Raw genomic sequence first — 27,963 nt, 5'->3', positions numbered from 1 at the left:
GGGGACCCATCTGTCCATCGTCGCCGCGGCGAAAAAGGCGGGGGGGGGGGGACGGCGGCGGCCGCTCTGCCCAGCGAGCGGAGCGGGAGGAGGCGCGGGCGTCTCCAGCGGACGCCTCAATCGGGACTTGGCTCGGCGGGCGGGCAGGCTGGCTGGCTGGCTGGCGCGCGCCCGCGAGAGTGTATAAGTGTGTGTGTAAAAGCGAGCGAGCGAGCGAGCGGGCGGGGTGGGTCGTTGGGTGTGCGCCGCGACTCGCGGAGTCCCTCTCGCATTCACGCAAGATGGCGATGGAGGGGCGACCGAGCCCGTCCCCGGCTTGCGCGCACGTCTAAAAGCCGCCCCGCCGCCGGGAACCAGCCGAGCGGGGCTCGGGCGGCCACTCCGCTTCCCGGCTCCTTTCTCCGCGGGAGGCTCCCATGGCGCTGCCGGGCTGGGCGCTGCTGGCGCTGACCTTGACCACGGTGGAAGGTAACCCCCGGGCGCGAGGGTCGGGCTTCTCTTGCTCCCCAGGACCCCCCGCCCCTGGAGGGAGTCTCGGTGAGGAGGGTGCGCCTCGCCTGGCGCGCGGGACTCCGGCTCTGGGCGCAAGGGAGCCGGGGCTGCGCACGGGGGACCCGCGGGGGGACGCAAAGAAAGGGGTGGCTGCGGGGTCCGGGGTCGAGAGCGAAGAGCCGGCGGAGGGGGCGGGAGGGAGCCGGGCGCCGGCCGAGAAAAGGCAGCCTGGCCGTGGGGCGAGGCGCTGCCGCTGCCAGGCGGAGGAAGGCGCGCACGGCCCGGCGGCGGCGGCCAGGAACCCGCGCGAGCCTCGCAGCGCTTCCTCTCCAGCGTGCCCCCCTCCCCGTGATGGCTACAAACAGGTGTATGCGAGCGGGAGGCGGCGGCGGCGGCTACTGGCGAGGGCGGGACGCGGGCAAAGCTGCCGCCGAGCTCGGAGCAGAAGCGCCGAGGGGGCGCCTGCGCGGCGAGAGTGTCCTGGCCCCGATCCGTGCGGGGGCCTCGTTGGAAGGCGTTGAGAAGCGGCGGGCAGAGGGCTGCAGCGGCCCCACATAGTTCCCCCGGCGCAAACTGGAGGAGGGGAGCTCCTTGGGGGCCTGAAATGCCGTTTTCGAAGTGCGTTGGCTTCTTCGCGAGATCCAGAAGGGGGACCCACGATCGATCCGGCGGGTTGCAGAAACTGCGCGGGAGAATACACGGAGGGGCGCAGGAGCCGATATAGCAAGCAGCAATTGCGATTGGAAAGTGGCTTGGGTGAATCTCCGCAAACAGCAGCACTCGTGGGCTGCTTTGTTTACAAGATGGCAGGGTTTTCTGCAACCGCTGTGCCTGTGCCGTCTTTGCTGGGGGCCTTCCTTCTCCCTTCCTCAGGTTGATTTCCTGGGTGGACTTCTCTGGTTGATGAAATCGGAGAGCTGCTTCACGCAGCCTCCAAATGTGTCCTCCAGATGTTGGGGGTTTGATTCACATCATTCCTAGCTAGCAGAAACCTCGGTGGCAGCTGCAGTGCCTAGATAGAAGAGCTTCCATGTGGAGAGGCAGTATACCTTTGACTTTAGAAGGCTGGCAACAAACCATGGCTCTGTGGTTTGCTTGAGAGAAGCATAAAAGCCTGCTGGAGCAGCCTCAAAGTCTCAGTTGATTGTCTTCCCCAAATCTGTTGCCCTCCAGTTGTGTTTGGACTACAGTTCCCATCACCTGCCTGGTGGTGAAGGGAGTTGTCATCTCAGCACAGCTGGAAGAGTTTAGGCTGGACAGAGCTAATCCAATAATGTTTGATGGATGTATGATGGGAGTCAGCGAGGCACTTTTGAAGTTCTTTGTTACAACACCATCCCTGGAGATTTTTTGATTCTTGCCAGTCTTGAAGTGCAGAAAAGAACAGGGCTCATATTGTCAAAACTCTCAGCCATTCTTGAGTTTCAGGGCTCACGTGGTTCCCTCAGAAAGTTGTGTTGGCAGGCGATCTTCAGAACTTCTGGATGCCAGATTGGAGACTTTGTGAAGTGAAACATAAAGCATAGCTCCTTGGCATGAGCTGGTGAAAGGTGCATGGTCTTGAAGGACCTCTCTGCCTCGCAGCTGCCCTTATAACTCACGTTAAGAGTGCAAAGCTGGCCCTGATATGTAGATTATCACACCAAGAAACCCATGAGAGAGACTGAAGATGTATCACCTAGCCTGTTGCTCAACAGCCTCCTTGAGGGTGGCAGTTTCTGGTGTGGTGACCCCTGGGATGGACATGGAAACTCCAAGATGGCTGGTCTTCTAGATCTTTAATATTCATGTTGATGGACCACCTGGTCTGGCCATGTTTGCATTTTCATGGACCTCTGTGGACCTCTCTCAAACTATATGAAACCCAACATGTGTGGTTGGATTTACTCTGGATCTAGTTTTCTGTAATTAGATTTGAGGAAAACTGATCTGTGGATTTGGGGAAGGAGAAAACCAGTGACGACCGTTGTCTTGGATGGATCATTAACTGCTCAAACTTAAGTTTCCGGTGACTTGAATACCTCACAGGGCTAGAGATCTGAGCTTGACAGCCACTCTCTGGAGCAGTGTTTCTCAACCTTGGCAACTTTAAGATCCATGGACTTCAATTCCCAGAATTCCCCAGCCAGCCTAGGGAACTGTTTGTAAATTGTTTTGGAATACAAATGGGTGATAGAAAGTGATAGAAAGTGGGTAGGACATCTGGCAGGCCTGAGTAAAGGAATACAGACAGAATTAGCAAGTTGCTTTCCTAGTTTCCACACTGTGTGTCGAAGATTAGGTGGCAGTCATGACTGCTAGCATCAACTCTACTTTGTGAAAGAGAGCCTTGATCAGGAATGATTTCTTGGCTAGACTGCTACAATACATTCTGCATGAGGCTGCTCTTGGATATGGCTTGGAAGCTTCAGTTCTAGCACATGAGTAGTAGCCACTCATGTGCTTGTGGAGGTCAGGTGGTCAGAATTATTACCTATTTCCAGAGGGATGAGCTGTGCTAGGTTTTGTACATACTTTTTAGTCCCTTCAAGATTCAAGCATTTGTTTGCATAAAAGGTTCTATGGAGCACCATCTATTTCATGGGCTGCACAGTCCTACGAAAGGAGAATTATGTTAGGCTAAAATGAAGTTAGATTGTTTGTAAATGAGTGTGGTGGGAATTCGGCTCTTGCACACTCTTGGCCTTTATGATCAGCCAGTGTTTCTCAACCTTGGCAACTTTAAGATATGTGGACTTCAACTCCCAGAATTCCCCAGGTGGCATGAAGTCATTACTCTGGGCTGGCTGGGGAATCATGGGAGTTGAAGTCCACACATCTTAAAGTTGTCAAGGTTGCGAAAAACTGTGCTAAGCTATAAAAGGATGTATTCCCTTGGGGACTGCATATTCTGTGAACACAGCAATTGCGTTCTATTAGTGGATTTGATTCATACGTGGTTCAAAGCTAAACACAGAAAGTGGAGTAATTCAATCACCACATTAAGTGGCTTGTGCAAATGTGGCCATTGTGAACTTCAGTGAAGCCTTAGTTAGATGTGTTAGCTGTTCTAACCAGCTCGTCCCTTTTTCACTGAATCCACATCTTGTGATGTCTGGTTTGTAAGAAATGGCGTAGAAGCTTCTCTTACAACATCTGCAACTGGTTGATCAAACTCCAGTGCCCGCTGGTAACTTAAAAACTGTAATCAGTTTGGTGACTGGTTCTGTTTATGCCTTACAAACCTGTTTGGCCTTGAAGGATGATCCTGTGGCTCTGCCTGTTAGCCCACCTTTATTCTTTTGTTATTCTTTTATTAGATTTAAAGGCTGCCTGACTCCAGAGCGACTCTGGAAGGCTTACACTTTAACAGAGAACCAATAATAAAGAACGGAAAAGACCATGCATGTCTAGGCAACATATACTGACATATATTACAAAAATACATGGAATGGGACTTTTCAACTACCCTCTCCCAAGGCTTGGGAGAACAGCCAGGTTCTCCCTGGAACACCATTAGGGTGGGAATCACATGGATAAAGATCATCCCAGTTGATAGTGTTTAAGGATGGGTGTTAAGGGCAGGGTTTTGTGAGGGTCCCAACCTTACAGAGTCAGCAATGGGCCTCTTCAAGCAAACTGTGCCTGTAAATGTCCCCTCTTTCCAAATGCCACTTAATAGCACCTAGCTGAGCCCTCAGAAGCTAAGCAGGGCTGATCCTGGCTAGTTCTTGGATGGGAGACCACCAGGGAATCCCAGGGCTGAGAGCTAGAAGTTGAGAAAATTTCCTGAAAGAAGACAGTGGCAGACCACAGCCATCTCCTTGCTAAGAAACTGCACAGAACTGCCAACAGGAGTCGAGCTCTGCTCAAAGGCAATTGTACCTCTACCTTTGAATGAAAAGCTGTTTCACTGTTTTATTGCTGGGCCTTTGATAATGGGTTTCTCTTGGCTCAGGGATCTTTGGCAAGTGTGTACTTTTGAAAGTTGCTGGCCTTACGATGTTTTGTGGCAATGAATGCCATGGTTGGTTGGTTTGTTCTTTTGCTGCCCTTGGTGCATCTCTCTCGGGGGCCCTGCTTTGAAATATTTCAGAGGAACCACAAGCAAAAAGCTGATCTGTTTACTAGGAAGGGAGATTGACTGTCTCTTTGGCTTCCTGCAGCCTTGCATTTGGATGAAAAAGACAGCCCACTTCCCATTTCATTAAGTGGCTTCATTGTGGCTCCAGAGGGGCTCCTCCAGCATGTGAAAGGATGCTCTTCTTTGTCTTCAGGCAGCTAGAGGCACGGTTGTGGAAGCAGGCAGGAGGACGAAAAGGATGGGATAAATTACACGAACCAACTTCATTTCAGCTCTTCCTGCTTGTGAGGAGCAGGAGTGGATTCAGTTGTGCTGTTCTCTACCACGATGTTCCCATGCAAGAGGAGGAAAATGAAGCTGTGGTTAAAAGCCATGGAGTAGGCCTGGTAAAAAGAAATGAAAAACAACGACTTTTACTTCTATCAGTCCATTAAGGATACTTTCTGGAGGGTGGGTGGGCAGTCTTCGCTCCACCCTCTTTTATATGCATAAGCCATGAGGTCATATGTATATAAAAAGGGTGGGGCTTCAATGGCATTGCTGTGGTTGCCATCATGACTTTTTTGACTCCCTTCCTGCAGGCAGCCCTGAGAGCTGGCCACATTTTAGCAACGGTGTTGTGCAGAAGAGCCTTAATTTTGGGGTTCAGTAGATGGTGTGAACCTCAGGAATTGTGTTAATTGAATCAAGTGTGGAAATGTAATTGTGGGGAAGTGTGTCCTCCAACCCAGCCACTTCCCCCTTGGTTAGGGCAGAGATAAATTTAAGGGAAGCTTACATTTCGTGGCGAAAAAGACAACTGGGGTGGGAAGAGATGGCTTGGAGTAGCAAGCCACCCTCCTGTGACCTTTTCAGTACAGGTAGTCCTTGACTTATGACCACAATTGGGACTGGAACTTCTGTTGCTAAGCAAGGTGGTTGTTAAGTGAGTCACGCCCAACTTTACAACCTTTTTTGCTGTGGTCATTAAGCAAATCCAGCTTCCCCCATTGACTTTGCTTGTTGGAAGCTGGCTGAGAAGGTTGCAAATGGCAATGACATGACCCCAGAAGGCTGCAACCATCATAAGCATGAGCTGCTCACCAGGCACCTGAATTCTGATCACATGACCATAGGGACGCTGCACTGGTTGTAAGTGCAAGGACTGGTTGCAAGTCACTTTTTCAGCGCTGTCGTAATTTCGAACAGTCACTAAATGAATGGTTGTAAGTCAAGGACTACCTGTAGTTGTGACCAGTTGCTTCTCCACCGTGGCTACTTCCAGATGTGGGGACTTCAAGTCCCAGAATTCTCAGTGATGACCCTGTTGACCAGGGAATTCTGGGACATGGGCAGCAAGGTTGGGGGAGATTGGCTGTGAGGGTAGAATCAGTCAACCCATTTGCCAAAACACAACTGTAAAAGTTCTTTCTGATCCTTAGGTAGATCAAAGTGGGTCAAGCAGAAGAGCAGCTTTGCTGATCAAGTCAGCATCTGGCTCCCCCAAATGCTTTTCCTCCTGCTATCTGGTTTACAAAGGCTTTTACAGGGACTCACCTGAGCACAGCCTTGTAAATTGTTAACCTGCTTGTACTTTGCCCAGCAAATGTCAGCTTGGTTAGAGTCCCTTTCTATAAAAAAATCCCTCTTCTATTCTCGCTTTCTCCCTTGCAAAATGTTCTTAATTAGATTTTGCTGATTCTTCAATTAGATTAGAGCCAGCTTTTCTAAGAGATCCTTAATACATTATAAAAGTCCAGCCCACAACCTCACGTTGCTGCTACATCTATTATTTTCATTGTGTTTTTGCACGACTTTGTGTAGCTATTGTGGTGGCGCAGAGTTCTCCGAGCTGGATAGGAAGGGATGTGGCTGCTCGAATGCACATTAGGAGCAAAGTTAGTCATGAAAACTATTTCAAACAAAGTCTGTAATCCTCATGACTGTGGCAAAGCAAACAGTCTGGTCCTACGTATTTCTATCTGTAACTACCATTCATTTCTTACAGACTTCATTGTCAAGTAAAAATACAGAGAATTGCAGCAAGTTTTTTTTTAAAAAAAAAACTTGGGCAGCTCACCACAGCCCTATAATTTACGTTGGAATATTAGTCCATATGAGACGAACACCTGTTGCAGCAAAAATAGAAGTACATACAGTGGTCCGGTCCAATACTACCAGATCAGGGCTGCAAAACTCCAGTTGGCCACTAGGGGGCCACAAATACAGAATTTCTGTATCTCTTTGCTGCCATCTAGTGCTCATCTGACTGTTGCAGCCCAGATCTACCAAACTGGACTTTTTGGATGGATGTTATTTGTCTTACAAAATGAAAGAAACTGTCTGTTGAAATCTCCTCCACAGGGCTGTGCTTAAGAGCATGAAAAAAAAAAATATCTTTTTGGGGGAGACTAGGCTGAAGGGACGCGGTGGCGCTGCGGGTTAAACCGCTGAGCTGTCGATCGGAAGGTCGGCGGTTCGAAACCGCGCGGCGGGGTGAGCTCCCGTTGCTAGTCGCAGCTCCTGCTCACCTAGCAGTTCGAAAACATGCAAATGTGAGTAGATTAATTGGTACCGCTTCGGCGGGAAGGTAACGGCGTTCCGTGAGTCATGCTGGCCACATGACCCGGAAGTGTCTCTGGACAACGCCGGCTCTAAGGCTTAGAAACGGAGATGAGCACCGCCCCCTAGAGTCGGACACGACTGGACTTTACGTCAAGGGAAACCTTTACCTTTACCTTTAGGCTGATCCAAAATTAGTGAAAGCCACTATTTTTCTGGTGCGCTCCACACATTTGGTTTGGGCTTTATTGAATTGTGTAAAATGTGGTTGGCAATCCATGGTTTATGGCTTGGTGTACCATGCAAAGGTAGCCAATTGTGGTGTATTCAGTGAAGCTGGGATTAAACACCCCAGGCAGTCACATGATACGTAAAATCAGTCCTTATATGCTAAACCTTCTAAAAGAAAATGAAAAGCCAACTGGGAGAAACCATGAAATGTTTTTAAAAAGGCTGTTAAGCGAATCCCTACAGGAATAAAAGAATACTTGAAAGAACTGCTTTGAAAAGGCTCTTTTTCCTACATTTTACCAGCATTCTGGTGCTTCTGCTCTCGAGCCTTTAAGAGCATCTTGACATGCAGAAATGAAGCTTTCAAAATATCTTTATACTGGCAGAATAAAAAAAAATCAGGTGAGTTTCTCTTTCTGTGCTCAAATGGTACTTTGAAGGACTGGATCTGCTCTTGGTAACCCATGGTTTGTTGAGGCATCTTCGCTGATTAAGCCACAGTTAGCTGGATTTGCACACTTCCTTAAAGCAGAATTATGGTGAACAAACCACAGCGGCTAGACCAGTATTTCTCAGCCTTGGTGGTTTTATGACGTGTGGACTTCAACTCCCAGAATTCCCCAGCCAGCATTGCTGGCTGGGGAATTCTGGGAGTTGAAGTCCACACATCTTAAAGCCACCAAGGCTGAGAAACACTGAACTAGACTAACACAATGCACAAAAACATGTGTGTGTGTGTTTCCTTCCAAGCTCAAGAGCAGTGTTTCTCAAACTTGGCAACTTTAAGATGTGTGGACTTCAACTCCCAGAATTCCCCAGCCAGCAAACCCACACATCTTAAAGTTGCCAAGTTTGAGGAACCCTGCTCTAGAGTCTTGGGTTCTGAAGGACTTACACGAAGTTACTGGCAGCCATTCCAAGTAAAGCAAACATCCGTCCTTTTTCCCTGCTTAGTGCAAGCTTAGTGCAAGTGAGGGACGCGGTGGCGCTGCGGGTTAAACCGCTGAGCTGTCGATCGGAAGGTCGGCGGTTCGAAACCGCGCGGCGGGGTGAGCTCCCGTTGTTAATCCCAGCTCCTGCACACCAAGCAGTTCGAAAACATGCAAATGTGAGTAGATCAATAGGTACCGCTTCGGCGGGAAGGTAACGCCGTTCCGTGTCGTCATGCTGGCCACATGACCCGGAAGTGTCCTATGGACAACGCCGGCTCCAAGGCTTAGAAACGGAGATGAGCACCGCCCCCTAGAGTCGGACTCGACTGGACTTTACGTCAAGGGAAACCTTTACCTTTTTAGTGCAAGCCATCTGCCTAGTTCTGTGCCTCTTTGCAACTGAGAAACAAATGCATAAATGCAAAGCAGGGCTTTGCCAAGTGGTGTGTGTGCCCATACTGCTTGGGGGCTCTCTAAAGGGACAGATTTTTGCTCTTTCCTTTCCAGCTTCATTAATCCAATTAAATAATTTTCAGTTAATGCAGTTTGTTTCAGTGTTCAGCTTTTGTAGATTTCCTTTCTTTACAGGTGGGGGTTTTGCGCATCTGCTTCTCTCTTTCTTTCTGCACCCCCCCCCAAGAATTAAAAGCAGCAGCAACTGTCTAGACTTACTGCCTCTGTTCGAGAAGGGGCTCCTATTATATTCCTCTTTATCAGCCCTTGATACAATATCCTTATTAAAACAACAACAACAACAGGAAATTCTATTCCAAATACCCTGGATTTAGGACAGGAATTTCCCAAAAGATAGAGGGGAATGGTGTGGGAAGTGGTTGGTGGGAAACTATGTGGCTTGGAGCAGGTGGTGGATAAAATGGTGGTGATGATGATGAATTAAATTTGTACACTGCTTGACTCCTAGAGATGTTTTAAAAGAAATGAAGAGCCCTCCAAGTTATGAAAAACCCAGAAGAGGAAAAAAAAGAAAAAGAGAAAGCACTTCACACAATTCGTAATTCATTGTTGGAATTTGCGGCCAAGGATATAAAGATAACTTTGCTTTTAAAAAGGAAGACAAATGTGACTCCAAATAACTTCAAGGAAATGTCTAGATCAGGGTTTCTCAATCTTGTCAACTTTAAGATGTGTGGACTTCATCTCCCAGAATTCCCCAGCCAGCATGGCTGGCTGGGGAACTCTGGGAGATGAAGTCCACTCATCTTAAAGTTGACAAGATTGAGAAACCCTGATCTAGATAGTTTTGATAGCATCATGGAAGTCCTTTGCTATTCTCCTGGAACTACCCCCCTTGTCCCATCTAGCCTCCAGCCCTGGGGTTTTCTGGTGGTCTCCTTTCCAAAGGGATAGCTTTTGGAACTCAGCCAAGGTCAACTGCTTGGTGGTGTCATGAGTAAGGATGGCGAGCAGGGGGCTCCCATCCAGACTGTTAAGCGCATGCGTAGCACTGAGGAATTAGGTAGCCATTCAAAGAGACACAGATCGGGACCACCTTAACCTTTGGGGTTTATATGGCTGGGTTTTTCCCACACTTCTTCAGTTTGTTAGGATTCCTGTTATGTACAAGCAATAAAACATTAGAGACCAGTTCCTTGTCTCAGCATGTTTCCTGGCAGTTAGGACAGGTGGCTTGAAAATAGGACGGCATGGCCTGGGGCTCCCTGCAGGCCCCAAAAATCTCAAATAGGGTTTTTGCAAAGCTCATGGAAAAATTACCTCTTAATTGTAACTTTTAACATGCCAGAAGGGACTAATGATTTAGTGCAAGGAGAATAACCATATTAGCTATATTAAATTAGACTGAAATGTGAATTAAATTCAAATTTAGAATTTTACCTGGTCCCACCTATATTTTGGAGAACAGCCCAGCATGGTTCTTGAAGACCAGCTGTCATTCGCAGCCTCCAAAAAGTTGTGTCCTTCTGTGTTTTGAAAAATAAATGCCATTTTATGGAATGAGAGGTTAGTTAGTCGTATGGGTTAAGTAGAGCCTCGGTGATCAAGAGGTCTATACCTTAAAATATGGGGCAGAATGCTTGGCTAATGAAAACCTGCTTCTCTGCTATTGCTGCAGCAAAGCACACATCCCTGGTTTATATAATTGAGAGAGGACTGAGTATTTAATTGCAGAGTAATTTGTGGTTGGCCTCCTTCCCAAAGTTTTCTAACTCTATTTGCATCACAGAGGGAAAAGGAAACAACTTAACGAGATTATTGTTGTTTGGATAGCAAGTTAATTTTGTCGGAATCACAGTCAGAAACTCTTCTGGGTTCTAGAATTAAATTCATGGGACCCTCTATTGCTACTATTTGCTCAGGCCACCTAGCCTAATATTTTACTTCTAATGGTGGTCAGTTGCTGGGAAGAGCAGATTTGGGAGGGATGGGATGTAGATGCTGGGGGATTTCTCTAGGATGCCCTCAACAAATGCTTGGCCTTTATTGCTTAGGGAGAACCACTAAAGACACCAGAGATTGAAACCTTGCTGTATTGTCTGAATCAGGGGACCTGACATTTTGCTTCTTCAGTAATCTAGGATTTGTATCTGGCGTTAGGGCTGTAATAAACTTGATGAATAATCCAGGATTTCAAACCAGTGTTTGCTCATGGTTTGAAGATATTGGCTGGTTTGAGGGTGTCAACCCAAGTCTTCCATATAAGAGACCCTGCCAGGAGGAAAGGTTTGAGCTAGCAGGACCTCCCAGCTTGAGCCCCCCTCCTGCGCCCCCATCCTTTTTCAGTGCTTCTAGCTTAAAACACGAGACAGTTCGGTGGTGTGGTTAAAAGTGCTGGTCTAGAAATCAGGAGACCATGAGTTCTGATCCTGCCTTAGGCGCAAAGCCAGCTGGGTGACCTTGGGCCGGTCACTCTCTCTCAGCCCCAAGAGGGAGGGGGCCAGAAACAACTTCCAAAATCTTGCCAGGAAAACTTCAGGGACTAATCCAGGCAGTCACCAGGAGGCAAGACTGACTCAAAGGTACACACACACACAATTCTTAAAGCAGAGAGAGACACTTGTGATCTCTGAAATCATCAGTGGAGCTTGGAGGTCCTGTGAAACTTGGAATTTTTGAGTGTGAGAAAAAGGAAGTTACCGTATGATGTCCATTTGATAGGAGTGTCTTCCCCCATAAATAATTGATTGTTGGTGGAGATTAAGTCAAGACACCCCCTTTGAAGTGGGGCTTCTGCCAACAGTTCACTCTGCAGTGAGCGAGCGAGGGCTGTTCAACGCAAGGCCCCCCACCTGGTTACGGCATCGTTCGGTGCCAAGTCTTCTACGATTTTGGCTGTACCTGTTCACGAAGGCTTTTGGCGGCGCCTCTGCTCTCTCTTTCCCTTTCTGGTTACTAACCTTCCCCCTTGCGTTCATAACCCTTTAGAGTTCCAAATGAGTGGGGCTTTAGATGGGTGTCAGTTGAATGTTACTGTTATTATTGATTAGCATTAAGTATTCATGTTCTGATTTTTCCACTTGTAATTCCTTGCCACCTTGTTTTTAACACTATCGTTTTTCAAGCTGTTCCTGGCCTTGGGAGCCTGCCTATGAGTGAGAAGCGAAGAGAAATATTGTCTGACGTGGAATTGAATTGAATCAGAGTTTGCTTTGCTCTTGGCCCTGCTCCTTTCTTTGAAGAGGGCCCCTGTGGGCTGCTTGATGGCTGGATGTTGCCCTTAGACCAAAAGGTTGCCACATCTGGTTTAAAGAGACCCAGGAGTTGGTTGTTGTGGCTCAGAGGACACCCACCCTTTTTGGGGTGGCCTCATTCAACTGATCGCTCAGTGTAGGATTTGAAGACTGGCATCCCCAGGCTCAGTGGGAGCCCATCTTCCTGCTTTGCAGGAGGGTCTTCAGAGGAACTCGGATTACTGCAAGCCTTTGACACCCTTCTGTCCTTTCCCTGGGTCTGTTTTTGAGCCTGGAGGGTCCAGATCAACTTTCTGGATGTTCCTGGCAAGCAGGTGTACATCTGAGAGATCTGCAGATGTTTGTGTTTTTCTTCTTCTGCTGAGAAAGCTTACGTGGGTGGCTGCTTTTCCAGCAGGCAATCAATCAGTGCCATTAATTGGTGTAACCAAAGATGCCATTAGCTGGCTGAGCAGATTGTTTACTTTTATTTAGAGATATCTGCGCATTCCCTGGAGAATGAGCTTTTGGTAAAAAAAAATAAATAGGTACTCTCTTTGGACGTGCCCCAGCAGGGGCTTTGGAGAACGTTCTCCATAGTTACAGGACAGGACAGCTTCACGTTCCTGATAGTATTTAAGGAGGTGTGTCTCGCAGTGACAGTTGTTCAGAAACGCACGTGGGAAGGAGTGTGGTCGTGTGTGTGTCCTACTTCAAGAGAACAATTGGGGGGGGGATTTTTTCCCAACCTTTGTCTTAGTCCCTATAAGAGCAGCAAAGCCCACTTCTCTCTACGGTTGCTCTATCACTCTACTGCTGGCAGAACTTTATTTATTTATTTGTTTGTTTGTTTGTTTTTCGAATTTCTATCACCACCCATCTCTCCCGAAAAGGAGACTCTGGGCCGTTTACAATAAGATCAAAATTAAAACATATAAATTATAACATAAACAGATCAATAAAAAGATAAAATAGGTATAAACTATAAAGTCCAAGCGGCACAGATCTTATTTGTTGGGGAGAGATCTGTGGTACTAGCCACCCCCAAGAAGAACTGGTGCCCCTCCCACCCCAGGCGAGGTGGCAGAACCAGGTTTTCAAGTTCTTCCTGAAGGCTGGGAGCGAAGGGACCCACCTCATCTCCAGGGGCAGCATGTTCCAGAGGGCAGGTGCCACTGCAGAGAAGGCCCACCTCCTGGACCTCGCCAGGTAGAATTCCCTTACTGGCGGGGTCCATAGCATGCCCTCTCTGCATGACCAGGTGGGATGGGTCGATGTTAGGGGGGTGAGGCAGTCCCTCAGGTAACCCGGTCCCATGCCACGTAGGGCTTTGAAGGTCCTAACCAACACCTTGAATTGGAGCCGGAAGCAAACTGGTACCCAATGCAGCTTGTGTAACAGTGGTGTCACAGGTGCCGATCTTGGGGCACCAATAACTATTCGCGCGGCCGCATTCTGGACCAGTTGAAGCTTCCGGATATTCTTCAAGGGTATCTGCAGGGAATGGTCAAAAAGTCAAGATGGTGGGTGCAACGGATCTTTGCTAATTAGGATTAAATGATGATTTCTTGTATTTTGAAAGGATGTGATATGGGAAGAAGACATTAATTTTCCCCCCTTACTAGAGAAGGTGTTAACTTACTGAAATTGTTTATACTTGTCTGGGGGGAAGGTCATCTTTTATATATCTTCTTTTTTCTGTCTTTTTTCTTTTTCTATATTTCTTTGTATTTCTTTTTTCTTTTCATGTTATACCTTCTTAGTTTGTATTAGATTTTTGTCTTTGTATATGCAAACTTTAATAAAACTATTATTAAAAAAAGATGGTAGGTGCAACAGTGCAATTGAAGTTTGTTGCACATATAAAACAGGTGGAGTTTGCGCCACCATCTTGACTTTTTTGACCACACCATGCAGACACCCCTGTTGGGAATTAGTAAAGGTAAAGGTTTCCCTTGACATTAAGTCCAGTCGTGTCCGACTCTAGGGGGCGGTGCTCATCTCCATTTCAAAGCCGAAGAGCCGGCGTTTGTCCGTAGACACTTCCGTGGTCATGTGGCCGGCATGACTAAACGGAACGCCGTTACCTGCCTGCCGAAGCAGTACCTATTAATCGACTCACATTGGCATGTTTTCGAACTGCTAGGTTGGCAGGAGCTGGGACTAGCAACGGGAGCTCACCCTGTCACGCGGATTCGAACCGCCGACCTTCCGATCGGGCAGCTCAGCAGTTTAACCCGCAGCGCTCCAATTTTTTTTCCTTTGAGTTCTCTGGCTCTTGCCTGTGAATTTGTCAGAATACCTTTCCCCACTGACCCAGTTGTGATCCTCAATAACTTTTCTCAGCCCAAATTTTGTAGGGGATTATATGATGAAGGACCACCTTGTTGCTGGGTTAACTCTAATCCTAGTTGAAAGAGAAGGATGTTTCCCCCTTTGTGCCTACTTCCATTCCATTGTGCATAATTTGTCCCTAGTTTAACAGAATCCTAATTCTCTTTCTCTCTTCACCTGCCCCCTGCCCCCCTGCCCCCACAGTAGACCAGAAGGGGAAATTCACCAGCAGGAGATTGGCAATGTAATGAGAACTATGAAGAATATCACCTTCTTCCAGTTGAGCTTCATTCTTGGTGACTCCATGGATATAACCATATATTTTTTTGTTTAGCATCAGCATGAAAGTGGTTTGTTATTTCTTGATTTGGGGTTGTTTTTTAAATCTTCCCAATATCATTGGGGGGAAAAAATGGATGTCCTGGTGGGTCTTCTATCTAAGGACTAGCTAGGTTTCTGAGATCAGCCAAGGTCAAAGCTATCTCTGATCATGGAGTGACTGGGACTCCAGTGGAAAAATTGAGCCACCATTAGAGCTCCCTTGTTTCCTGACCCACCTGCTGACCTTTTTATATTAAATGAAATGAAATTTAATTTAATTTTTTTAAAAAAATAGTTAGCTGACACACCTCAAAGCTCCATCTTTAGTTCTTAGATATGCTTTGGGTTCCATAACTTTTATTTGGAAAGTAAAAATGGAGCAATGCTGCAGCTCATCAAAGGAAGGCAGAAATATTAAGGAATGTCTTGCAGGTTGTCTGGCTGGGTGGGGGGATAGGAGGCAGGTATCACTTAGGTAAATTGGGCTTTCTACCTCCTTAAATCCATACTTTGTTCATTTGCTAAGTAGATAGGGCCCCTCCAGTAGCCATTTTGCAAATGTGATCATGGTGGATTTCTCAAGAAAACAAGAGATTTCAAGCCTTAATCCTAGGGCAAAATGGTCCCTGTTGTCTCTCCATATTTTCTAAGTAGATGTATTATACCTGTTGTTCTACTGCCACAGGAAAATGGGGAGGGGGAGCAAGGACCACAGCCAATGGGGCTGGGTTCCAGGACCCCATTGTGCAGATGTCTGGATCCAGATTTCTCAAGTGTTCTCTGAGTTAGGATGATGGAGGTCAAATATTGGAGGTCATCCTTTTTCTTAACCAGGTTAAGCCTATGTTAACTACAGCTTCCATGCCACCCATCTCAAGATGATAGGAATCCACAGAGATTTAAGGGGATTGCAGAATAGGGAATCCCAGGTTGGCACCTAAACTTCAACAGAGAAAGCTGGGAGCTGGAATCCTGCCCTACAGATTATATTCTAGTTCAGTGTTTCTCAAACTTGGCAACTTTAAGATGTGTGGACTTCAAGTCCCAGAATTCCCCAGCCAGCATTCTGGGAGTTGAAGTCCACACATCTTAAAGTTGCCAAGTTTGAGAAACAACTGTTCTAGCTGAATGTTAAGAAAAATATCCTGATGATAAGAGCCATTGGAAAAGGGTTTTTTGGAGATGTTCAGATGGAAGCTGGGCAGCCCCCTCTTAAGGATGCTTTAATTTGGATACCTGTGCTGAGCAGTAGCTAGAGACCTCCAATTCTATGATCTTGAACTTGAACACTTCAGAGACTCATTTGGGGCTGGGGAAAAAATCTGCTTCTCTACTTGCCTGGGCCTTTGGCAAAAGGGATTACAGAAGGGGAGGAAGCAAACCAACAGATCCCTAGCAGTTCATCCGAGATCCTGAGCTGCATTCAACTGGGGGGAGACAGTTCATCCTCTACACTCACAGCCAACAATAGATCTAGGAATTTTGACAAATGTGGATTGAAAATCTGTATAGGGAAAAAATATATATATCTCAGGGAATTGGCGGTTCAGGAAATGTCTTAAGGCTTGACCAAAGTTGAACAAATTGGATGTTTAGGAAGAACACATTTCTGCTCGAAGAAATTACGGAGAGAGCAGGGTAGAAGGTTTGGATTACCAGAGCAATGCTGATAATTCCTAGCTTTGAAAAATGGGATTGATTATAGACCAGAGAGTAAGGCCAGCTAATAAACTTAAGATCAGTTGTCATAATTTCTTCCTACTTTGAAAGTCTAATGAATTCAGAGCAGTTTCCAAATCTTGTCTTGAAAAGCAGTGACAAGCTTTCCTGGCCAGGAAGTTTGAACAAACAATGTGATTTTTCATGTCAAAGCACCCTTCACACCTACTGAGCAAAATTAAAATGCTCCTTCCCCTGATTGGTTGAGCTGCTGTGATGTCATAGAAAGTTATTGGGGAATTTGTTTTTCATTTCCAGCTTCTGTGAGAGAGGGAATGTTGGTGGTGGTCTGTCAGAATGGTTGCTATGGATGGGCTGTCCCCTCTCAAAATACACATTTCCCAGAAGAGCCAACAGGTGACATTTCAGCTCTTTGTTCTCTCCAGCCTGCCAGGAGCTGTCCACCACCTCATCTTGGCTTTGTCTTTCTTCTGGACAGGTGGGCATGTTGCCAAACCATGCGGTGGTGGGTTTTCAAAATGCTCATATTACTTCTGGGGCCTGTGAGTAGTGGAAGAGGGAATGGCCTTGAAGGACAGGAGGAAGAGCCACTACTGAGGCAATGGCCAGATAAGAGGGGCTTAAGCCTTGGCCAAGAAAGTAATGCGAGGAAACGTCTCAGACAAGCCCATCCCTAGTTCACACAGAGATAAAGGGAGGGAGGGGGAAACACATTCAGACTTGCAAGATTGGGTTACTACAGCTTTACAGTAAAATTAGTCCTGACTTACATGGCATTGTAAGGGATGTGGTGGCGCTGCGGGTTAAACTGCTGAGCTTGCCGATCGGAAGGTCGGCAGTTCGAATTCGCGTGACAGGGTGAGCCACATGACCACGGAAGTGTCTACAGACAAACGCCGGCTCTTCGGCTTTGAAACGGAGATGAGCACCGCCCCCTAGAGTCAGACACGACTGGACTTAATGTCAAGGGAAACCTTTACCTTTACCTACATGGCATTGGCTTCTTAGCCTAGTCTACCTTGTAAAGCTGATACTATGTGAGATCCAGCAGTATTCTTTAGAATGTGTATGATGTTTGGGCACCTGGATTGCAATAAAAAGGAGTCACGTTTGACCAGGGACACAGCCATATAATTTACTTGGAAATAAACAGCAGTGGTTCATCCTAGATTTCTGAGATTTTTTTTTCAATTTCCCAGTCTAGTCTATGGCTCTCATGTTTCCTGATGGCCCCCAATCCAAGTTCTACCATGGTCCAACCCTGCTTAGCTTTTTGAGACCAGTAGTATGTCAGTTTCCAATGTATTTGTTTTTTCTTGAAAGAATCTAAAAGTACATTTAATCAGGTGGGCACCAAGGAGTCCATGGGCAACTGGGCACACTTAGGTACCAAGTGGATGGCCTGAGCTTTAGAGAAAAGATAGGATACATCCTGGCTGAGTTTGCAAAACATATTCAGCTTGATTAATGAGTTAACCCATTTTCTGGGTTTGTGCAATATTCATGAGGGATAAGGCAAGCATCCATAATACATTGGTACCTCCTTTATCATATTCAGGACTTCAGGCAAGTACCTACTTAGCTCTCCTTGAAGCCAGAAAGGTGTCTGTTGCTTTGCAGTAGAGGAGGGCCATATTCCACCAATAAGGATGAATTTGGGATCATGAGCTCTAGCCTTACCAGTTCAGGGAAGAAGGAAATAATGTTATCTATGTTTTGAAACAGGAGCTGGGGAGGCAGTTCTTTCCCAAGACCACCAACTGAATTGTTAATATGTTTTCTACTACAGATTAAGGTGACTATGGTAACTAATCATTTTGGCTGGGTGAAGAGGTTGAATTTAATTGTCCTGTTTTTGGATGTTAATTTTTGCACCTGGGGAGAAGAACTTGCCTGGACTTGTTTTAGCTTCAGTTTCAGTTTCCCTTCTGTGTAGGCATGTAGAGAGTTAAGCAGCTCTCACTGAGCTGCTGTAAATATGTTTGCTTTCTGTAAATAAAATTATTTTTGTAGAAATGCCTGGTGTGTGACTTTTCTGATCTCTCCTGGGCCAAAGGCTTTCTAGCACTCTGCCAACATGAATAAGCTCAGATGTTATTACCCAACGGATTATTTGTCCCACCAGCTCAGCTGGTTTCCTTCTGAAGTTGCAGATTAATTAGGATTTGACCCCTTATTCTCCTTGCTCACCATGAAATAAGTGATGGCCTGGAATTGCTGGACCTGCCAACTTGCTCTTTGGCCTTTCCAGGCAGCAAATAGGTGTGAGTTCAGTGGGTTGTGTTTTCAATCAGCCATCTGGGTTTTCTGGTGTCTCTTTGTTGGGCAGTCTCCATCTTGAATTTTGGGGGAGAGTCGGGGGGTGTCTTTAGAAAGCATCTCTTTTCTTTCCCATCCATATGTCAGCCTCATTGCTTGGTTGTAGATTAGGTTGCAAGTGCAGCTGTGGGTGTGTTTCTTTCCTAGCACGTGTTGTGCAAAGAAAGCAGGGAAGGGAGTTAGGTGGGAGTCTAACAGTCTTGTTCCCAGCAGTTTCTGCTCTCCAATTGAAGAGAACGTATGTAGCTCAGGGTTGAACTGTGAAGTCCGTGGTGCTCTCTGAGCTTGGCTCTTTGCTTGCAGACGTTTCATTACCTGACTAGGTAACATCATCAGTGCTGGTGAGTGTGGGGTTTGCTCCCTGTTTATATACAGTGGCTTGCCCTGCCAGTGTTGGCGGGGGTGTGGTTTTCTCCTTGGTAGTTCCTTGATTAGGGTATTGTTTTCTGCTTGATTGTTGGTCTGGTGTTAGAGTTTCTGCTCTGTAGTTGGTGAAGTGAACTTTCAGTTTCTGGTAACCCTTTGCCTGACCCTTTTGATCAGAAGAAGGTGGCCCTTTGGGAATTTTGAAATCCACAGGGATGAAGTTGTTGCCATAAAAAGGAACAAAGCAGCATTAGTGGAGAACCTACCATGGTGGGAAGAGAAGGTGTCAGAAGAATGGTCCATGGAGTGATGTATATATTGATCCCCGGTTTCCTTTGAAAGCAATGTGGGTTATGGAAAACATGAGCTTAGCAGCAGCAGCAGGATTCTGCAGCACATGGGTGGCATCCTTTGTTACTCAACTATATGCACCCCTCCCAGCTCCTGCAAATTTTTTCTGCCCGCCGTTGCTTCTCAGTGTTGGGGGAAGGAATGCTTGAAAAGGTACTGCCCAGATTCCTAACTTTTGGGGGTCCAGGTTCACCACCACCTTTCCAGGACTGATTCCTCCAAATGGAATTGATCCAGCCAAGAGGAAATCTCCTCTTCTTGCGGGAAATAGCTGATAGCCGCACTCCCCTTCCAGAAAGCCAAGGGGGCTTAAACCAAAAGGTGCTGCTTCTCATTAGCAGCGCTGGCCCTTTGGAACATTGGGGTGGAAATCTGATCGGCCCCCTCCCTGGTTGCATTTTGGAAAAAGTTAAAAGCTGAGCTCATTCCCAGAGGCTCTGCAAGTTGGAATTAACCATCAGTGCATATTGTATGGGAATTGTTGCAGAGAGCAGTCCAGCTGCTTCCCAGCCTCTCAAAAGTTTTTCACTTTGCTTTGATGCTCAGAGGCCTCTTAGATTGAACACGGGTTATGGCAAAGACATTGGAGTCTTTGGCATACCCCATTTCTGGAGAAGGAATTTTTAAATTTAAATTTAGTTGTTTTCATTAAGGTACCCACGGTGCTTTTCTCCTTTTCTATCTATCTTATAAACTGCTGAGAGTCATTTTTGGTTGGGATGAGATATAAAGGCAATGAAGAAATAAATAGATTTGGAACTTTGAGGGTGCGTCAGGAGCAGTCTCACAAAATGGTGGCCTCCGGGGACCTGGGCAATAAAGAAAATATCCATTTTGCCAGGGTGGAAAGTGGTCAAGTTGATTCCCATCCTCCTGCCCTGCCCTCCAAATTTCTCTACCACTTCAGCTTATTTCTACCTTTTTTGTCCTTTGCAGATGGGCATCCTTCCAAACCAAGCCTGGGTACAGCCTCCCTGTATATTTACATTCTAAAAATGCCTCTAGAGTCTGTGCATGATCCAGAAGCACTGTTGAGAACAAACAGGGTATTTGAGGCTGGTGTTTAACCGTGGGACATATCTTCTTCCCATTTTTCCTTTTTTCTTTAATTAAAAGACTGCAATAAAGCAATTAATGAAGGAAAATCTGGCAGTAGTGTGGGGACTGGTGGTCACTGAAGCCATGTACATGGGGCCTTCGCATCCCCCACTACCCCATGGAATCTGTGCTGTGATGGTAGACTTGGCATAGTAGGAAGAGGATGAAGTGAAAATGTTTGCAAATCCCAGGGGGAAAAACAGTTCCCCAATCCCAGCTGCCTCTAGTGGTGAAATGCAGTCCTGCCCATTTTGCGTGATTGCCGCTTTCACTGCAGGCCCTGCTGAAAAGTTGTCCCCCACCCAGTTCTAGCAGGCCAGGGGTCTACACTTCCATGTGGGGGCACCCATTCAGCCTGAAATAATCCCATTTAGCCAGCTCAGTTGGAATCGTGTGCTAGTAAAGATCCATCTGCCTTCTCCAATTGGATGCTCAGCTGGCAGGGCCAGCCAGATGATGGGAACCACAGCTGAACAAATCTGGAGGCTGGCACAGCTGCTTCCCAGCAACTCAAAGTTTTTTTTGCTTTTCTTTGATGGCCAGAAGCCTCTTAGACTGAACTGTCCCTTGGGGTCTCTGCCACACCCCAGTTCTGAAGAGGGAACAGCTTTGAAATGATCCGTGTCAGAAATGTTTGTAAATCATCACGATGGCAAGTCAAAACAGTGAATTCATGCAGAGAGCTGCCCTCTTTCCCCATCAGGCTTAATGTCAACCCTTGGATCCTGCTGCCATGAGACTAATATAGTAACCAGAAATCCAGTTACTATATTAGCCCATATTCTGGGTTTGTATGATGCAGAGAAGCATCAGTTTGCCAAGCGGGCTAAAACACACACTCACACCAAAACATGCAATCCATGGTTAAGCTAAGCCAAGCTTAACATCTTACTCAAATGCACCCATTAGTCCTTTAACTGATCTGGTTAAGTGTGTCATGGAGAATGCATTTGTCGAGACATGCACTGTTTTCAGATTTCATGTGTTAATCGCGCCTGTGGGTTACTGCTGGTCCTTTTTGATTTTATAATGGCATAGGTCCACTGAAATGTACTCCCACTTCTGCTTCCTTTGCAAAACACTTTTGAAAAAGCTGATGGAAGGATAGCGCCGGAAGGAGATTGCAGGTTGCTTATGTTAGGTACTGCCGGATGAGGTGGCATAGTGGTCCTCAGACGGTAGGAAAGAAATGGGAAGTCTTGGGTTGGAAAAATGGGGACCGTTTGTAAATGCGAACCACCCTGGACAGCGAGGAGGGCGATCTTTTCTCCCATTTGTTCATGTCTGAGAATTTTATCGGACACTTTTGAGTACTTTTAATTGTACCGGTCTATGACTGTAATAAAGAATGATTGATTGATCTCCCATTTGTTCAGTGGCCAAGGGCTTCAGGGGCATTGCAGGGATATACTGGCATTGTAGAGGAAATGGGGTGGTACTCTTTGGGAGGGAATATTTTTTTAAACCTGCACACGCACACACAAGTAAAATAGGTATGTTAAGCTTGTTGGCTGAAACAGAAAGAGTGCTGAGCTGGCTCATGCGCAATCCCAGGTTTTAGAACCAGCACAGCATTCCAAGGCCAGATGGTCACTCCTGGTGCCAAGCAATGGGACATAGCCTGTGCACTTTTTAAAGACTTTTTGAGCATTTGACTCCCTCCCTCTTGGCTCAAGATTGTACTGTATTATTTTTTTCTGTTCCTGCTGTTCTGCCCTAGGACATTCATCATGCTGGATTACAAATAGCTTTTGAAATTCCCTTCACTTTTCAAAAGATGTTTGTTGTCTGGCGTGGAGGGCAGCTGTTCAGGAAACACAGAAACAGCTCCGTGGCTCTTTGGATTAAGCCCCAGAGCTTTGTCTCGCCCAGGCCTGCAGGCAAAGACCTCCAGAAGAACCCACATTAACATCATGTGCATCAGGATGGCATCGTGCAAGCGACACAGATGACATGGTGCCAATTCATCTGCACAATAATGTCCTGGTGCATGTGATGCCCTAAACCACGCCCCCTGCACATGTTCAGGCGAGCCATAAAGGTGAACGTGGTCCACTTAACCATGCATGGTGGTCCCATGGGGTCACAGTATGACTGACTTTTAGGGCTGAAACTAAATTTGGTCTAATGTAATTGAAATGTTATATTGAATTCAATAAAATTACATTAACTATTGCCATAAGATTACTCTTCTTGTATTTAATAGCTTTCTCTTTCAGTCTCATTGAGAGTGAGTATGGTATAGTGGTGAAGGTGTTGGACTAGAACTGGCGAGACCTGCGTTCAAGTCCACCCTTAGCCAGGAGAGTTTGCCAGGTGGCTTTGGGGCCTGTCCTCCTCTCTCACTCCAGTCGCAGGGCTGCTGTTGTACAAAACAGTGGGGAAGCTGTTGAAGGAAAAGCAGGATCTAAATCTAATTCACTGAATTGAAAAACTATGATTCAGTTGCTATTTAAGAGTTGTTCTGGCTTATTTTTGGACCTTCAAGTTGTGCCCGCTTGCCTTCGATACAGATTGGTTTTTGCAGAAGGAGAGTAGCTGTATGTTCAAGGCAGCTTCTACTGTGTGCTTAACTTGGTTACTGAATTAACCCAGTTTCTGGGTTCACACAATCCCTTAAATACAAAACTAACCCAACCCACCAGGCCAGTGAAAATCATATCAAGGTTAAAGCTTCCAAAGTTTTACATATGGTGTGGCTACCGTTCCTAGGTCTTCAGCTAGTCTGGTTAAGCATGTTGTGGGAATACAGCCAAGGGCTACCTAATGCTCCTGAGTGCCTGATGACTCCAGTAGAAAGGATTGCCTGCAGGTGAGGAAACTTCATAAGATAGAGCTAGTAGTCCATAGGTCTGTCACAGGTGGCTTCTGTTGGGGGCCTGCATGGGACCAGAGAAAGTCAAGATGGCTCCCACAGCCATATGGTTGAAGCCCTGCCCTTTTTTTACAGTCACATAATCTCAGATTGCCATCTTGATATTTCTGACCCATCCTGCAGACACCCCTTGTCACCTTGGGGGCCTTTGAGGAGAAGAGAGTGGTCTGCAGTCCATGACATGGGCTTTTTTCAAACTGATGATCCCAGTTTGCAAAGGTGTGATCAGTCCCTTTCTTATCCTACATCAACATCCAACTGAATCCGTAGCCATGAAATAGCCAGGAAGTTTTCTTGGGCAACTAAACAAGTCTTAGCTTGGGGGAAGCTTCAACTTAATCCAACCTATCTTTAAAATTAACCTTGTTAAATTTTTTAAGGCCCTGGATGCTGACAAATCCAAATCCATTTCCATTTATTTCCTAAGGCTTCCACGGTGTGTATTGGCAAAGAGTTTTAGCTCATTTGCTTTATTTTATAACACCCATCCTGGGAGAGGAGAGGAAAGAGCAATTTTAATGCCTTGGCAACTACATTGCCTTTTAATGGAAAAATCTACTAAAGTCTTAAAGGGTTTGGGCACCAGTTCAAGCTGGAAATTTTTGGGAACTGTATCAGACTGTCTACTGGTCCAAAGTGGTTACTTCAACCAACAGTGTGAATGGATTAGGAGAAAGATCTCAGCTACCATCTTGAAAAGGAATCTTTCATCTTAATGTTCTTAGTTCCTGGACCTACTAGATCCCCAACTCTAAACAGAGCCCCCTGCTCTCCCCTAGGCTGATCTTGGGAGTTGGGAAATGTGCCAGGGAAGCATGTGATGGCAGTAGGTGCTCTAGCTGGTGGGAGGACAGGTACATTCTGTTCCTGAAAAGAACCTTTGAGTCAGAAAATAGATGCTGGAGTGTCCTAGGTAGATTAACATACTTAGGTCAATACGGGGATGGTACGCCATTAGCGTAATTACCACCAGATTCCTAAAGCACATTTCATAGGCTCCAGTCTGTCTTCCTGACATGATTTTCTCTAAAAGAAAGTGGTTTTTTTCCCCCTGCACTGACTGCTTTTATATGAGTCTTAGTACTTGCAGTGTTCTGCAGCGAGACTATTATAGGCTCAAAAGTGGAAAGGTTTGGCACTACCCACAATGGAGGAATGGCTGGTGAAGATGATGGAAGTTGCAGGGATGGCTAAATTAACTTCTTTGATGAGAGAAAAACAACTTCTACATTTATGGCTGACTGGAGACCCCTTGTACACTTTTTGCCTGAAACGGAACAAAGTGCACTTATGATTTGTGGTTTTGATGATTAGGAAAAAAAACTGGATAATAGAAAAAAATGAGCTTTTTTTGTAATCATAGCTGAAGAGTTAATTTTGTAATTGTACTTATATTTGCTGCAGAAGAAATCGGAAGCTTCTTTCTATTTCTTTTTGTTCTCTTTTGCACTTTTTCCTTCTTCTTTCTTTCTTTGTTCCTTTTACTCCTTATTAGTTCGTGTTAGTTTTTATGTTCTTTGTAAAACCTTTAATAACATTTATTTTTTAAAAGAAGTACTTGTGGCGTTCATTCCCTGCTGATCAAAGTTGCAATGCCATCGGCTTCCTCTAGGGGGCACTGCTAGAGGAAGAGGCACAGGGTTTACAAAATCAAAACAAGTCCATCCTGGGAATTTTCTTCCAGGGTTATGAAACTGACTAAGTCATTGTGAAATTGACTGAGTTGGAATGGAGAAAGGAGAGGAAGGAAGGAGGAGTCATTCCTTATGGGGAAGTGATGGGCAGGAAAGGATTGATTTCTCCCTGGTTTCTTTTCATTAAAAGCATATGTCAGATATTTTGGCAGGATAATTCAAGGTGGTACACCCTCGTAGACAGAAAACCGAGTTAAGGTTTTTTAAAAAGCAAACACAGCAACTTGTTGCATAATCACAAGAGGGTCTGTGGGGGGGGACAATAAAGTGTCACAATGGTGTGAGGCAAACTCCCCCTTTTGTGCTTGTGTTGCAGCATTGCCACCCAGATGTCAAAGAGTAGATCTTGTGTTATAACGTCATGACACACATTTTGTCATTTTTAATTAATTAAAATGGTTTGCATGCTTACCTCCTGCAGAATGTGACTCTGAGTGGCTAACACAGGATTAAAAAACAAGATATACCATCAACACAAACTAAGGCCCAAACGAAAATGTCACCAATACCATTTTCCAGGACCTAATCAAGAACTTCATGCAAAAACCAAGCCTTACGGGAGACTGGCAGGGTTGGGGCCATCCCACTCATGTGTGAAATGTAGTGTTCTTGCCCTTACTTAGTGATGATACCCTTGAGGAGGCACTTGTCAGCTGTACTAGTTACAGCAGACCAGGAAATTGTTGGAGGTCCTGGCAAATCCAGCATGCCTCATTAGCATGTGCATTAGCATGTAAATCGAGTTTGTCCCACAGTGCAACTCTGAGGAAGCTGTTTGTTGCCACTCCCACTTCCTCTGTCTTCCTCCTCCTTCCACCAAATGAGCAGGCAGCGTGGATGCTGCTCTCTTCATCAGGGCCACATGCTCGGGCCTTGATGAAGAATTCTGCCCCTTCCATGCAGCTCTTAGCAGCTGTGGGGTTAAGGGTGAATTATGTTTAGGGACAAAAAAAGAACAAAAACTTCATCTTTTCCACTGAACATGGATGTAACTGGACCAAACAATAAAGTCAGTAAGATATTCTTCTTATTTTGAACCTACTCTGTCTAAGCATGTGATTCTTTATGCTTGGGAAGGCTAAGTGTGTAAGATCAATAACCTGTGTTTCTCTGACATGCTCACTGAAGTTATTTAAGATAATATTCTTTTTCTGTGTACAGCTTCTCAGCTGTGTTAAACTCTGCTCCATTTCAGTGGTTCTAGCAGGCCACTAATTGGCTTCAGAAATCAACTCCACAGGAAGGCTAAGACTACTTTTATTGAGAGTGGCTGTAATAACAGAATCTTGCAAGTCTGATTGTGCTGTGCCTCTCCTCCCCCCCCCCCCCACTTACACCCCTGATTCACAGTGGTGAGCCACTTCCAAATGTTATCTGATCTTTCCAGACTTCAAAAATGCTTCAGCTTTTTTCATCCAGGTAACGGCTCCTGCTTATCTATATCAAGGTCATCTTCCCTACTTTCTACTCACGTGAACCTCCTGTCCTTCAACGCAGTTCTCTCTTCAACTTTCAGCGGCCCCTTTGGCTCCCCACACTTCCGTTCAATGCCAAGGGAACCCCTCTTTCCACCAACCCTGCTCTTTCCAGAATAGGAAGTATGGGCAGCCAGGAAGCCTTCAGAAGGATGGGGAGCCACATAACAGAAGATGACCCTATCAATAGCTCACTCTCCACCACCCCCAACATGAAAGTCAGCTTTAGAAAACCTGCAAGGGAAATTGGAAAGAGATTCTCAACCCTCTTGGGAATAAGGTGAAAAAACAGAAGTCTCTTCCTTGGGGGAAATCAGAAGGTGGATTTCAAGAACAGCAGGAGTTGCAGCAGATCCATGACAGAAGTTCGTTCTTTCTCCAATTTGCCACCTGAGACTGGTTCAGCTGGCATTTTGCCCTAGACTTGCCATCTGCTGTGCTTGTCCTCTGCCACTGAGCTATAATTTCTCCCCATGTTCACCTCCTAAATGGTTCTTTCTATTCATTCATCCTTCTGTGCCTCTAGTGCACCAAGCCAGAGTATAGAGCTGGGCAGATTTCCTGTTTGGTCTATCATCATCTTTCCTTGTTAGATAGAAAGATGTTAATGGATGGATGCAGGCATAGATGCATCTGCGAGGTGCATGTCAGTCTGTTCCAAGGAGCCAGATGTGGGCAGAGGCAGGAGTGCCCTTGGTGAGCCTCCAGCAGGGAGTCTGTGGGACCTGCCCGTCCAGTAGCAAGAGCAGAAGCTGGGCAGGAAAACTGAAATCAGATTTGGAAGAGTGACAAATTAGCCAGCTATTCTGGTTTGCTCTTGGGAGTGGTCAAAGCTGTCAATGTTAGACAGAGCCTGGCCTATCTGCAGAAGCTTTTTTTGCTGAGTAAAAATGAGTAGCCGATCCATCAGCCTTGCTCAAAAATGAATCGATTTAATTCAATTAATGGAACATTGAATTCCACCTTCCTTTTAAACAAAACGGGCAATGTGTTGTAGCTGGTAAGAAATCATAGGGCTGCAGATTCTGCAGAATTCTGTCAATTAGGTTCTTTTTTGCAATGAAGACTGAGATTTTGAACATGAATGGGCGGTTAGCTTCTTTAAATGCAGAATTTACTGGTGAGTAAACACATGTGGATCCCTGCTGTCTTGTGCAGCATTGCACAGATTTCTAGGCATCTACAGGTTTGAGTGATGTCCTATAAGTCCCACTCCAGAAAAGTAATTAGGGCAAAACCTATTTTGAGATTTATTTATTTGCTGCTCTGGTCCAGCAGAACTCAGGGTGGCTTACATTTTCTTCTTACAGGAAAAGGATTAAAATACAACAGTGGTATAATGCAACGAAATGATAATAGAACATAATCCCAAATGTTAGTAAAGAAGAAACAGCATCTGCCAAGAATAAACCATCCAAGCACAATCTTGTGTGGGAGGAGTTACTTACACTAGATTCCATCCCCCTGAGCTTTCTTGAAAAGCCAGAAGATAATGTAGGTAGTCCTCATTTAACAACCACAATTGGTACTGGCAACTCTGTCAC

The 27,963-nt window shown here is 45.9% G+C and overlaps 1 protein-coding gene across 1 annotated transcript in view; it reads left to right on the top strand.

Annotated features, from left to right (window-relative positions):
* The first annotated feature begins 234 nt into the window (after window positions 1-234).
* The window catches only part of IGDCC4 (immunoglobulin superfamily DCC subclass member 4), an 86,305-nt gene continuing 58,576 nt past the window's right edge, over window positions 235-27,963 (top strand). Inside the window, exon 1 of the mRNA XM_063313841.1 lies at window positions 235-468. Within this exon, the coding sequence (XP_063169911.1) occupies window positions 417-468 (52 nt within the window). The 5' untranslated portion in view covers window positions 235-416. The remainder of the gene's footprint in view (window positions 469-27,963) is intronic.

This window comes from Candoia aspera, chromosome 13 (genome assembly GCF_035149785.1).
Source record: "Candoia aspera isolate rCanAsp1 chromosome 13, rCanAsp1.hap2, whole genome shotgun sequence".
NCBI lineage: Eukaryota > Metazoa > Chordata > Lepidosauria > Squamata > Boidae > Candoia > Candoia aspera.
This window is presented reverse-complemented; position numbering and strand designations above follow the sequence as displayed.